This window comes from Perissodus microlepis, chromosome 8, assembly GCF_051167445.1.
Source record: "Perissodus microlepis isolate ML-2025 ecotype Zambia chromosome 8, ASM5116744v1, whole genome shotgun sequence".
NCBI lineage: Eukaryota > Metazoa > Chordata > Actinopteri > Cichliformes > Cichlidae > Perissodus > Perissodus microlepis.
This window is the reverse complement of record NC_140468.1, coordinates 3928825-3943078: the sequence shown is the minus strand read 5'-3', so window position 1 is coordinate 3943078 and position 14254 is coordinate 3928825. Positions and strand designations below refer to the sequence as shown.

Here is a 14254-nt window from a genome sequence, read left to right as displayed (position 1 = left end):
TGTCAATCTTCCTGAACGTAACTTGTTTGTCTTTCGGCCGGCCGAACATTTGGATGGACAGACCGTTTCGGGCCGTGTGTGGCTCATAGAGGTGTAATGGGAGGGAAAATCTGTAGCCCACTCATGTGCAGAGCCGTTCATTAGCAGTGGCAGCAGAGGGGGCCGGGGGACGGCCAGCCGCTGGTTGTTTTTCCACTTGGTTTATTTATTTGGCACACAGAGGAGCTGCAGAGGCTGCTGCTGCTGCTGCTGCTGAAGGCGAGGTGTTTAAAGTGAGAGCAGGTCAGAAACATAAATGTTTTCTCAGGAACACCCCAGAGCCCCCGCTAATACAGAGCTCTGGTCAGAGGAAAACTCGCTTCTGCTACACCTTATCTTTCCTCCTACGTCACGCTCCTTTCCTCGTCTCCTCTGCTTGTCTCCTTTTCTTTTTCCACTGTTCGCTTCCTCATGGTTTTGTTTTTCTACTCTCTTCATTACGTTTCCTTTCATCCCCTTTTTCTTCTTCCAGTCGTTCCTATCCTTATCCATCCCTTCGTTATCTCCCTCATGATTTCTTCTCCTCTTTCCTTATCTCCCCTTTGTATCTTCTTTATTTTTCATTTCCTCATTCCCACTCATTTCTTCCTCGGCTTCCTCCTTCCATTCCCATTATTCTCTCTGCTTTCCTTTTCCTCCATCTTTTCTCAGTCTGTTTTAACCTGTTATTCCATCGGCCTCATTCCCATGTTTCCTTATCCTTTCCTTCCTTTCCTTTCTTGTCCTTATTCTCCCTCATGCCTTTCTCCCTTATCTCTTCTTTTTGTTTCCTTCCTTATCTCCTTTCCATCCTTTTCTTTTAGATTTCTCTCCCTCATTCCTCATTTGATCTTGCCCTTCTTTTGTTGCCTCTATTTTGTACTTCTCATCTTTCCTTTTTTCTTGTCCCCACTTCCTCTTTCCTTGCCTTTTACATCTCTTTCTTCCTCGTCTTCTTTCCTCATCCCTGGTTACCTCTCCTTTTCTCCTCTCAGTGTTTCCTACTCTTATGTCTCCCCTTGCTGTTTATTCTCCTCTCCTTTTTTAGCTTCTCTGCTCATCCTGTCTTCTTCCTCCCTGTCCTTCTTGTCTGATGCATTTGTTTCCTTGTGTCATAATCTCACTCCTCCTTTCCTTGTCACCCCTCGTCATTTGTCGTCTTCTTGTTTTCTCTCCTCGTCTCCTTTTCATCCTCCTTCCACTCCCGTTTCCTCGCTGCCTGTCCCTGTTGTCTCATGTCCTTGTCCTCTTTCCTCTCCTCCTCCTCTTCCTCCTGTCACTGCGTCACACACAGAAGAGGAAGAAGAGCTGAATAAGGGCAGATTTTCTGTCCCTCGTCTCTGACAGCAGCAGCTCTGTGATCATTTCTGCCCGTCTGCAGCCCAGCGACAGCTTCGCACTCTTCTCTCTAGTCTACCCACAAGCACGAGGGCTGTCACGCCGATGCACCAAAAACCCGACGTCCCCGGCGGCCAATCACATCGAAGCGGAAAGTAGTGGTAGCGCAGGAGGGGGACAGGGAGGGGGAAGGGGCGGTGGTGGAGATCATAAATCATGGATGATTTAACAGAAACTTGAAATACATTTGTCTGTTTGTAAAATTTGATTTTTGTCTTTTTTTCTTTTTTCCCTTCCCTTTCACCGCTTCTCGTTTCCATTCTAATTTTTTCTTCCTTTGCTCCCGAATCTTCCCTCTCTGCTTGCTTTTTTGGGGCAGTGCTGAGCTTTTGTCACCACTACAGCAGAAACGCCGCTCATTGATCTGGGCGATCACCATCACCACATCACTATCAGTTTCGCTGACGTTTTCCCCTCGCTGCTTTTTCGCACATCATTTTGGTCCGTGAGCCAGTCTCCTTTCTTCCTCCTCTCTCTCCTTGCTTTGCCTTTTTTCATTCTCTGTCTGCTTCTCAGGTCTCTCAGGCCTCAGCTGGACTAATAACGTGAGGAGTGAGTACTCGGATCGTTCTGGTTTTGGACTCCTAAATCCTAGCTCAGACCTTGAAGGTGTGACATTTTGTCATTAGCGTAATTTGTCTGACTCTCTCGGCTGCTGTAGAGGTCGTTTTCACATTAAGGAGCCAAATTAAAAGGGTAAAATTTATTCTGCACATTTGGAGGTTTTTCCATCGGCTCCAGACCTGCGTTGTGAAGCAGTGTGAGGATTTCACCTCTAACATGTATGTCGCAAATCCATCTTTTACCATAACTAACAGCTAAACACAATACCTGTGTCCCAGCTTCGCACCGGCTCAGCTACCTTAAAAAATAACTTTTACGCTCAGTAAAAAAATGCTGCTTTGGGGGATTTTTGAACAAGAATATACAAACAAAGCTTAAAAAGACAGGGCAAAAAAAAAAGACAGCTAAAACCTAAAATTTGTGACTATGCCGAAATTTATATGATAAGCAGTAACACAGCAACAGAACCATAAAAATGTCAGAGCTTTCAGTAAGGGGGCGATAGATTTGGGTGCCTAGCCGGAGCTTGGAACGTCCACGATGAGTGACCAACAGTTAGCTACAAAGTGAGGCACAACAAACAAACTTTTACTACTTTTTTTAAACTTTTACTATTTAACTAGTCATGCACACTGCGAGTTTTATCCTCTAACCATGCCCCCCCTTTTCTAAGTCACACGCCCAGTGACTTTAGCCACTCCCACTCATTTACTCCCATTTGTAAAATAAACAATGCGAAATATTTGCAAATGCAGTCAAAAAAATAAAATGATGAAAATGATGATCATTACTAAAATAAACTCTCCTCTTCGCAGGTGTGTGAAAGTGTGAAACTGGGACACAGCGAATCGTGTTACCTTTACCTTTTGTCTGCAACACGTATGTTGTCAGAGTTTAACCCGTTCCCAAATCAGTGTGTTATAAAAGTTTTAATGAATGTGACAAGTCGAGTTTGGATTAAAGCGCAGAAATGCAGCGAGCTGAGACGAAAGGTTTCATGTAAACCGAATCTACAGTGACAAGATAAATAATCCTGCGCGCACTCTGTGCTCGACACGGTGTGTGACATCTTGCTGGAGGGAAATCTGACACTGAGTGTGTATTTATACCACCGGCACACAGTAAATTACAAGCAGACGTTTTAGTATATAGTTAATACATTTATGGAATGTATTAGTAGTGTCAGAAATAGCATTAACAGCTAGCACGCAGTTAAAGTATAACCTAAACCACTTCAGATATATTGTATGTATATTAACAATCATTTAGTTTAAATTTGGGAGAGAACATGTAAAAAAGAAAAAAGTGTCATCTATGTTTTATATAATCAAGCTTTTTTTGTATTTTTATACTTGAAGAAGAGGATTCATACGCACGTTTAACACATTTATTCTGTAAATTTTTATTTTTCTGCGTTAAAGATTTCTTTATTTTTTCTGCTAACCATGAAAACAAACCATTAACACATTTTATCGTAGAGACCAGGAGAGGCGCCAGATGCTCGCGGCGGGCAGGAACATGTATAGAAAGCACATGAAACAATCAACTCTCTGATAGGATGGCCTCATTTTGTAGCTGTTTTCCTCTACTATAACCAATAGTGTGCGTACACTACACAGACGATACAATTCAAACTGTTTATCGATGGTTTCTTGATGAATGTGTGATTGTTCAAACCATTTGTGGGTGTTCAAATCATGTATATAAACCCAGATAATATATAACAAAATGGATTTTATGTGAAACTTTTATAGAAGGAATTAAAAAAAAGAGGAAAAAACTCTCCAAAATGGCATGCATACTGTATACATTCCTGGAAATCTGCACGCTGGGTCAACAGAGGTCTCATTTTCTTGTCAAAAATTCTGTGTATACTTGTGAGTGTATGATAGAGTAAAACAAAAATTGTACAGTTACATAGATTTTTGTATTATGTTCCAAATGGCAAAGTAAAGCCCCCAGAGAAAAAAAAAGAAAAGAAAAAACACGACTATTATACCTTCAGAGAAATGAACGATATTGTATATCAACTAAATGATGAGTGGTGCTTGCTGTGTGGGGTAAGTGTTGTTTGTGAATTGTGAAGAAGAATGATAAACTACTACAAAGTCAGTATAACTAAAGACCAACTAAACAGTGCAAAAACACTGCGCAACTTTGTGTATGGAAGCTAAAAGTTGCTGCTTCGTGTGAGAAAAACCAACCGAATGAAAAAGGTTGCTGCTTTTGTACATCCTGTTGTGTTTTTGTGACAATAAAGGTGACCCTCTTATAAACGACGAGTGTCGGCGCCTCATTTATTTGACTCGGGCAGCTCATCCTTAATGAATGATAAATGTATTACCGTGTAACGAGGAGAGAAACCGCTTTAATCTTGTTGATTCTGGAGCCTTCCCTCTGGACAAATAAAGGTCTCAGATTAGTTTAAACACTAACCAAATATGCGCTCGGTTAAACCTGAGCTGCGGTGCGATGAGGTCGGATCAACTTTCATTTAGATTAGATGAAAGTTTAATGAATTATGAAGGGAAGCCGAGCGTAAGGAAGAAGATTAACAAAGAGAAGGTGTAAGCCTCTAAACATGCTGGTATTTATGTAGAGTCATCTGAAGGTGCTTTAGTAGTTCGCACATAGTACAAAAGAATTATAAAAACCATGAAAAATTTATTTATTTCACAATTCAATTAAAAAAGGAAAACTTTCACATTTACTCATATATTGTGTAAAGCCCCTTTTTTTTGCTTTACTTTGAATGATGGTGGTTTATAGGTCAGGAAAATCTGAAATCCAGGCATCAAGTTATTAGAATCCATCAAAAAAGGATGTGTAATGCAGAAATGTCCAACTTATGAAGAGCATGTCTGTATTTTAGGGTTGGCTGTTTCTAATCTTCCAGGTCCAGTCTGACAACAGTCAGCAAACCATTTTCTAGTTATTCGACAATATATGGAGGCGCTAAGTCCTGCCAGACAAGTTATCAGCAAACGGAAGCACAAAGTGCTCTAAAATATCTTCCTAGACACGGTGTTGACTTTGGACTTGATAAAACACAGTGGACCAACCCACACCAGCAGATGACAGATGGCCCAAAGCCTCACAGATTGTGGAACATTTACACTGGACTTCACGCACCTTGGATTCAGTCTGTCTCCAGTCTTCCTCCAGACTTTAGAACTAAATAAAATGAAAACTTTACCTTGATCTGAAGAAGACTGTTTTCCCCACTTATGCTATTATTCAGAGGTGGTTTGATATCAGTAAGGGGACAGTGTGGTGGCTCCTGATGCTCTAACACAAGCCTCAGTCTGCTGCTTGTGAAGCTCTGCTGAGATCTTGACTCAACTTTTCCTTAGAGTCCTTCCACTTTTCCCTTTGGTAATCCCCAACTTTCCATTACAGTTTTTTCTGATTGCTTAAGCACATTTTTTGTAACTATTGGCTATTTTGGCAAAACTCTACACACAAATAAGAAAACCTGTCACCCAATTATCAAAACATTGTAGTTCTCTTGCAAAAGCGAACACAGCTAGATTAACTCTTCACACCTTCGTAAAAATGGTGTTTTCGTATCAAACAGTACACACAAGCCATCATCTACTAAGCACACAATGCGCCAACTGCACACTGATGGTATGAATACAAAACACATCTGGCTTTTGCTTTCTCTGTGCACAAGGTAGGCTATGTCAGTTTGAGCTCATACTTTTGTCATAGATCCATAAGCATAGAGGGATCCAAACTTCAAGTACTGGTGTTTATTCAAACACATCAAAACAAACACAAGTGTTTATTTCCAAGTATAGGATTATTTGCAATCGCCATAATGACTATATGGGTTTCTTGGTCTGCAGTGAACATGCTTCCTCTGCCCCAGCATCTGGTCGTCTAGCAATTCTGTAAAGTAACAATTTCAGTATTTTTACATCAATGGTATTGGTGTGTTTCTCATTGGCATATGGCAGTGCTACAAATCTTTGTGCAAAGTGACTGTACTAACCGATTCTCATTTCAAAATGTCCTTATGATGCTTGCTACAGTGTAGCGGCTCCAGTTAGGCTGGACCCGTTGGCCAGCTTCCCTCAGGGTCATTCCACAGTTGATTACATGGTCCACTATTGTAGCTCTGATGTCATCAGTAATTCTATTTCTTACTCTTCTTACCCTTCCTATCCCCCCTCCTCATCCTCCTATCCCCCCCTCCTCGTCCTCCTCTCCCCTCTCCTCGTCCTCCTCTCGCTCCTCCTTGTCCTTGTCGTCCTCTTCGTCCTACTTCTTCACCTCCACGTCCTCTTCCTTGGCCTCCTCTACTTCTCACTCTTCCTGCTCCCTCCATTGTACTCCACACACAGAGCTTACCTGTATTATAATGCTTAGGCTGATTGCAAAGTGAACTAATTATCGAAAAAAGTTTTCACATGTGGCAGTGTGCCAGACAGTTGGCAAAATAGTGTAAATAATGGCCATAAATGTGTATAGTTTTGCTAGGAGTGCGTTGATCATTTGGGAATTGAGTGTAAAGCAGTGAGTTGTGTTTACAGTTCTGCAAAAAGAGTGCTGTGCAGTGGATTGTAGCTACAGGTTTGCAAAGTGTGTGTTACAAAATGGCAAACTGAGTGCAAAGCAGTGTTTGTGCTTTTAGTTTTGCAAACTCAGTGAGTGGTTTTGCTATAAGTATTAATAGTTTTAGAAATTGTGCTGTAAGAATCACAGTTAGGGTTTAAGCATTCAGAAAAAACTGTAATAAGCTTCAGTACTGTCTTAAAGCACTGTGTGGCAGGCAAGATACGGACTCAAAATGCACGACTCAGGAGACAGAATGTGAAAAAAGGCAGTTCTAATGCTGAAGACTTTCCAAAATACAAAAATAGGGCAGGGCTGGAGCCAGGAATATAAAACTAGGAGTCTAGGGAACGCGACAGAACAAAGGAGCACACGGCGTTGAGTAAGGACAAGAGGAGATTGGGAGAATAAATACACACCGGGTAAAGAGGGGAGTGGAAACAGCAGACAGCACAGCTGGAACAAATAAGAGATAACAAGACAGGGAAGTCAAACTAGATAGAAATCACAAGAGACCATCAAAATAAAACTGGAAATAACTGAGACCAAGACAGAGACTCAAACATCTGAGACTGACAGAGACATAACACAGACACGGAGACAAGACTAAACGAACAGAATAGGATCACAAAAGGGAACTACCGAACCATATTTAGCTTAGAGCAAACAAGGCACTACAGACACACAACCCAACTCGATCATAACTTAAGAGGACTACAAGGCAAAATACAGAGACCCCTGGAAGATATAATAAATCAAGGGAAACAGGAACATTAACACTGATGTAACAAAACGAGAGAAACTTAGACACAAATGTCTTCAAAACAAACGGTATCACAAATCCACGGAGAAATTCAAGACCCAGGGGCCAAGACAAATACAGCAAGCCTTTTCAGCAGTGCCCTTCTGTGGCTTATTCACATCATCTGGACAACTGTCAAGTCTGCAGACTTCCCCGTGATGAAAAAAGTTCTTTTTTGTACTTTATTATCTACTATCAACGTTGCCTTTGCCCTACATATTACACCACTTATAAAGACTGAAATTACAGTCACACCTACTCTGGTAAGAAAATCAACTGAAAACAAACAAACATTCAAAATGAAACAGAAATAAAATCTAATCAAAAATGCAAAACTTGTCAACAATTTGCACAGTTACAGTGTTGTCCAGGTCCTTTTTGCTGCCAGAACAGCCCGGACCTGTCGAGTCATGGACTCCATCAGACCCCTGAAGGTGCGCTGCGGTATCTGCACCAACATGTTAGCAACAGATCCCGTAAGTTGAAAGGTGGGGCCTCCATGTTGGACTTGTTTATCTAGTTCTGTCTCTACCTCACTTGTGGCTTCTATTTTTACTGATGCCCCTTTTGATTTACCACCATTTATTTCCTGCAACTACTAATGGTTAACACAAAGAGTCCTTTTTCAGGGTCAGAGTGAAAATAAAAAAGGAAACACAGCTGTATAAAGTGTTGGCTAAATCATAGACTGCTTTAACTTGGTAGTTTTCTCATCTGGATTTGAAAGGCCAACGTTTCATATCGTTTATAAATCTGGATCCTTTCATACGCATTCGTTTGTTCAGGCTTTTACTGTGAAGTTTCTGTTAGAGAAGAAAAAACTGAAAAAGATGGCCAAAGATCAGAAATAACAAGATGAGTTTATATGCAAATTATATAAAGTTTTTTTTCTCAGAGGCCACACTGAACTTTCACACCTTGCATTGATGACACAGTCATGTATAATTATATCTTCACATATTTAGTTTTAGTTTTTTGCATGCTGTGACTTAGAGTCCGCCTTTATCTTAACTTTGGCACTGTTTCCTTCAGCATACCGAACAGGCTACATTTCAAAGTCAAGCTCTTGTCAGCCGTTCCCTATCATCTGCAATTTATTCATATAGAACAGGCACATAGATTCATACCAGCAGCCCTTCCCTCTTACTCCGATCCTTGACTTCCTGATTCCTGCTCTGAACTAATATTCTCTTTTACCCACTTCTGTGAAAGTGCTGTCTGTTTCAAGAAGAAAGAACCAAAAGCATCGTTGAGGCATCGAAAGACAGATAACAGTGAGTATGGATGAGCCTCAAAATTAATCTAAGTCATCATGACCCTAAATATAACTTGTGAGAATATGTCATTTTGTTTTAAATGGTTCTCCTAAGGCTGTGTAACGACACGGGGCTCAGGGTTTGGGATAGAGGTCAGGGTTTTTTTGTTTTTGTCCTTATTATTATTATTATTATCCATAATTAATTTATACCATGTACAAATGTTTACTACGTACGATACAATACACTAGAAGACATGCATATGCACAGAAAGTGCTGTGGGAACGTATTGTTATGTGCAGTGTTATGTTACCACATGAATTTAATGTCAAACATTTCAATAGCAACTTAAAAGGTTGTCAAGCATTTGGGAAAAACAGAAGATGCAAAGATAACTGATTTGAAATGTGACAAGGCTGTTGTACAAATGTAATCAGTCAGATGAAGGGTGATAAAAAAAAAACCAACCTTCCTGAAAAAAACAGGTTTGGTTTTGTTTTATCACCCTTCATGTGACTGATTAAATTTATGTGGCTGAATAAAATCTAGTCACTTCAGAATGTATTCAAATCTTCCCTCTTCCCCCCCCCCCCCCCCCCCCCCCCCCTCATTTATTAGACTGTAGATTTCATAAAACAATGAATGAGATTGTTTGAGACAGTCATGGCTGAGTCATCCAAACTCTGGGGACCCCTGACGATTGCCCCTTTTTCACTAGCACCTATTTGGCTCGACCAAACTCTAATAGGTTTTTAGAGTTTTCCATAGAGTTTACCAGGTACTTTTTTGTACCTACTTTCCCAGGGTTCCAAGTGAGCTGAGTTGGGTCAAAAATGTGATGTCAGCAGATGGAAAGTCACCGATTGGCCAGGGAGTGACGTCACTGGCTAAGTCATGAAAGCAACCCGTTCGCGAAGAATCAAACCCTATTTTTGAAACGAGAGAAGTGGGCACGCACAAACCAACATGGTGGTCCGACACTGAGGAGCAGGTATACCATCACCTCCATGTCCTTCATTTTTGTGTTGTGTTTGTGCGGCAGGCAAATGACATCACAGCTCTTTCAGGCTGCCGTGCTATAACAACCCCACCCAGACTGAGGTGTGACTCGGTTGTATTGGAAAACAAGCAAAACCAAGCAGAGTAAAGTCGAGCCAAGCAGGTGCTAGTGGAAAAAAGGCACGACATGATCATTTTCTCATTACGACGTCTCCAGCTAACAGGTGGGCTACTGGCTAACTTTTACAATTTTGTAAGTGTTTCCACAGCACAAAATACTGGATTTTAAGGCAGTGCAATATATATATATATATATATATATATATATATATATATATATATATATATATATATAAGGTGTTAGGGGTTCATTAAAAAGAGTTTAAAAAGACGTGAATCATCTGGACAGGTTTCACGTCCTGTTATTTTTCTTTGCAGGGAGGAAAATACTAACATCAGCCACTTCAAGGACAAGAACTTGATTTATTTATCTTCTTCTAAACAGCAGTTGACTTTTTTTAGCTTGAAGTGGATTTTTGTGCAGCGCAAACATAAAAATGGAAATGTTTTGGGCCACATTTGGATTCACGGCTTCAACTGACCTGGATGAAAATGCCAAAGCACGTTTGGAGAGATTTAGGAGGCTGTACGACCAACTTGAAGATGGCCTTGGGCGAGATTCTAACTGCTTTGTACAGGCAGCTGCTGGAGATGATGCAAATCTGGAGGGTTCTCGGAACGAGGTGGTCCAAGCTCCGTTTGTTTGGTTTGGAGGCACTTTTAGTGGAACTTTTGGAGGCATCATTGGTGCAACATGTGCCACTTTGGGAGCAGTTTGCGCAATGATTTACTCCAAACTTTGTGGAGATGTTGATACAGTGAGTGCAACTGTTGGCTTTGTGAGCAGCGTATTTGGGGGAGTAGTTGGAGGAGCGTTTACCGGTGCAGTTAGTGGGTCGGTGAATGTCGCAGCTTTAGTAAAAGATAGAGAAGATTATGGCTTTTTTGGCGAAGTGTTATGTTTCACTGTTGGCTGGGCAATCGGTCACGGAATCGGCCGCTGTTTTGGTCGGCAAGTAGGTGCAGCAGGTGGTGCTATAGGTGGAGGATTTGGGGCTTTGTATGCAACGAGAGCCACAGTTCGTTTAAGCAGAAGTTTAATCAAATATAATTATAAGAAAAATCCAAAAGCAGAAATGATGAGGAACGCTAGGGGAGATTTAGACAAAAGCTTCCAAACACTGCTAAAAGAGTTGAAAACAATAGAAAAGACTTTCAACAACATGTTCCCCAGCGATGCTGTGAAAGACGTCGCTGATTAGAGTGCAAAGATTCTGACTGCTGTGACAGGGATGGAGAAGTGTGTGACGAACGGTCAGTGGACAGCAAACGGTCAGAGTTCCTCTCCTGTTTTAAAGAAGCACCAATCCCAGAAGAGCTGCAGAGGATGAGCGAGGAAGTGGAGAAACTCTGAGGCTGTCGGTGAAACAGCAGCTCTGAACATTTAGTGTTTATATTTAGTTGATTTTTTTTTCTGAGTTCCTAAATTCTCTTTTTGATTCATTAATTTTTCCAAAATGCTACAATATCGAAACTCAACCCTTTTCTTGTTAAACATGTCAGTGGGATTTGGGATGCTTTAACAACTGCTGTCAGATTTCTGTGTAATGTTGTTTAACTACTGTTGTTCTTTCTACTTTGTGCTCTTTATGATGCTTGTTACCCCCACAGAGAGGGGAAATCCCTGCCCTCTCAGATACTGTTCAAAGATGAAGGCAAGGCAAGTTTATTTGTATAGCACAATTCAACAACAAGGTGATTCAAAGTGCTTTACAGAGACATTAAAAAACAAAAACAATAAAAAGCATGATTTAAAATTGATTTAAAAAAAACAGTAGATAAAATCAGTAGTTAAAATATAAGTTTTGAAATTTAAGCTTCAAAGTGTGGATTTGGCGTTTTTATTCAAATGCAGCTGAGAACAGGTGAATCTTCAACCTGGATTTAAATAAACTGAGTGTTTCAGCTGATCTGAGGCTTTCTGGGAGTTTGTTCCAGATATATGGAGCATAAAAGCTGAATGCAGCTTCTCCGTGTTTGGTTCTGACTCTGGGAACTGATAAAAAAAACGGATCCAGATGACCTGAGGGATCTGGAAGGTTCATACTGGGTCAGGAGGTCACTGCTATAAAGTGACTGCTATAAAGATTTAATTTATAGCTTTATACAAATAAAGCTATATATAAATCTATAATGATATTTTTACACTTTTTAAATGTAAAAAATGATTTCTGGTTAACTTTTGCTCATTACACCTTTGCTTCTTTTTACAAAGAGGCTTGTCTGATGTTTCCTTATTTGTCTCGTTGTAATCATGTGGAAGTGGCACAGTTTCACAGCAACAGGCCCGCCCTCCTCCTGCACCTCGACTTCCTGATTCCTCCTCTGAACACTCCCCAACCTCAAACGTTACTTTCACTATTTCTGTGCAAGTGCAGTTCATTTTGTGAAGAAAGCACCAAATGTAATGGGAATTCTTCTCTGTCAAGCTGACCTTACTTAATGAAAGGCTACACAGTTTGTTAATAAAGCTCCAAAGATATACCACATGTTGATGTACAGCAGAAGATTCCACACACTGCTCTGAATTTGTTTGGTTAACATATCAGATAAGTAACTCGTCTCTGTTTTTTAAATTGTTTGTAAAGGGATAAAATAAAAATATTCATGAATACCTGGTGGTGTGCACCTCAGGTTCTTAATGATTTAAACAGAAAGCTTGGTGTCAACAGTGGGATCGACTGGCTGATTGGATATGGGGCCTAAACAAAAACATAAAACCTAAACAGGGAGGAAACTAGAAACAAGTATAAAGTAACTGAACTTGACACAACTAAATGGGAAATCAGAGAAGGCCAGGACAAGCTCAACATGGAGACACGACTGTGAAAAAGGGATCACAGAACATGATAACTAAATATTACCAAAAACCAAGCAGAGGTTTGTTACTGTACTTAAGTAGAATTTTCAGGTATTGGTACTTGAGTTGTTTTTTTCTGACAACTTTTTGATTTACTCCCTACATTTTAAATCAAATATCTACTTTCTACTCCTTACATTTTCAGAACAGGCTTGTTACTTTTTGTTTAACGTATTTGAGGCTAGTTATTAGTTAGTTATTCAAGTCACTACGAACCTTCAAACATCAAACTGATTTGCGCCTAAACAGTAAAACATCAAAGGGAGTCCCGTTTGTGTATTAATCACCAGGTAAAAAGAGATAAAAGAGGCAAAACTGTATACAGTGGTCCTTCACTTTAACGCAGTTCACCTTTCGCGGACTCGCTGTTTGGCTGATTTTTTTTTCGGTGCAGTTTTGCATGCTTTTTGTTTTTACAGCACATTGTGTTCTCCGTCCTGATTGGCTGTAGACCATTGTCAATCAATCTTGTGCCGTGTCTCCTGTCCAGTACAGAATACGTTCAGTTTGTCAAATTTAGATAAATCTTTGATTGCTAGCAGTGTGACTCTGAAGTGCTGTACTGTATGTTTGTAAGTTTTCCCCCCAACAAACACAACAATGTCGACAAAACATTTTGTTGACATCGCACAAAAAATTGGACTTCTGGACATGCTAAAGGAAGGTAGAAGTTACCGTATTTTCCAGACTATACGGTGCATTAAGCAAAACATAAGTCAGATAAGTCAAACTTTACTCAACTCATTCTTCTTGCTTCCTCCACTTCAGTACCATTGATTCATTAATGTTGAATTCTCTCACAGCTGCTCTATTCCCATGTTCTGGACCTGAAAACAGGGTTTGATCTTTGGTTTCATTCTATAATACTGGACTTATTTTTCTACGAAGGTTTGACCGAAGGTGTGTAAACAAGAGAGAAAAGTGTGAAAATGTTCCTGCCTGTCTGAGAAAAGTGTATAAAGTGTGCAGTGAGGGGTTTTACAGCCTTAAAATGGTTAATAATAATAATTGTAAAAAATGAATTCGGCTACTTCGCGGATTTCACCGAGCAGGAGCGTAACTCCCGCGATAAACGAGGGACTGCTGTACCACAGTCAGGGGTTAAAGTGGGCCGGGGGTGGGGGTTATTTATCAATATTTAAGGACTGCAGGGGTCCATAAGTTGCGGTACTTTGGCATGAAGGGAGTGATATTTTTTAAATGTCAGGTTATTTGAAATGCAACCTTTTTATCAGCTTGAGACACATTCGCAAACACACAACCTGTTTGTGTGCAGTCTCTCACACAGTGTGTTGTAAAGGTGCAGCTGCTGTATTTTACAGGAAGAGAAAAGAAACAGTGAACTTCACTCAGAGATGGAGAAAGATAAGAAAGGCATGACAGACCAGGAAGAAGAGCGCTTCGATTTAAAGATAAGGACTGCTCAGTGGGGATTGATAAACTGGAAATATAAAGCTTAGATGTAAGCCCTCACAGTTTTAGATCAGATACTGGGTCTGTAAATGTGACCGTATGTTTTCTCATATTGTGAAACCTGCTGCAAAACAAGCTGAGGTAGACTAACTGTGTTTTATAAAGGTTCAATGAAAATACTCAGGAAAATGCTGCAGGTTAATGCAGGATGAACAGGTTAGTTTGCTGTACTGTGATGGACTTAAAGTTTCTCCCACTGTAACC

At 40.4% G+C, this 14254-nt stretch overlaps 1 protein-coding gene and 1 pseudogene across 1 annotated transcript in view; both read left to right on the top strand.

Annotated features, from left to right (window-relative positions):
• Positions 1-1974, top strand: part of LOC146381146 (SRC kinase signaling inhibitor 1-like) — a 145370-nt gene extending 143396 nt beyond the window's left edge. Inside the window, exon 20 of the mRNA XM_084937077.1 lies at positions 1736-1974. Coding sequence (XP_084793203.1) covers positions 1736-1741 — 6 coding nt within the window. The 3' untranslated portion in view covers positions 1742-1974. The remainder of the gene's footprint in view (positions 1-1735) is intronic.
• Positions 1975-9974: 8000 nt separating this feature from the next.
• LOC146381145 (uncharacterized) lies at positions 9975-13609 on the top strand (annotated as a pseudogene).
• Positions 13610-14254: the final 645 nt, after the last annotated feature.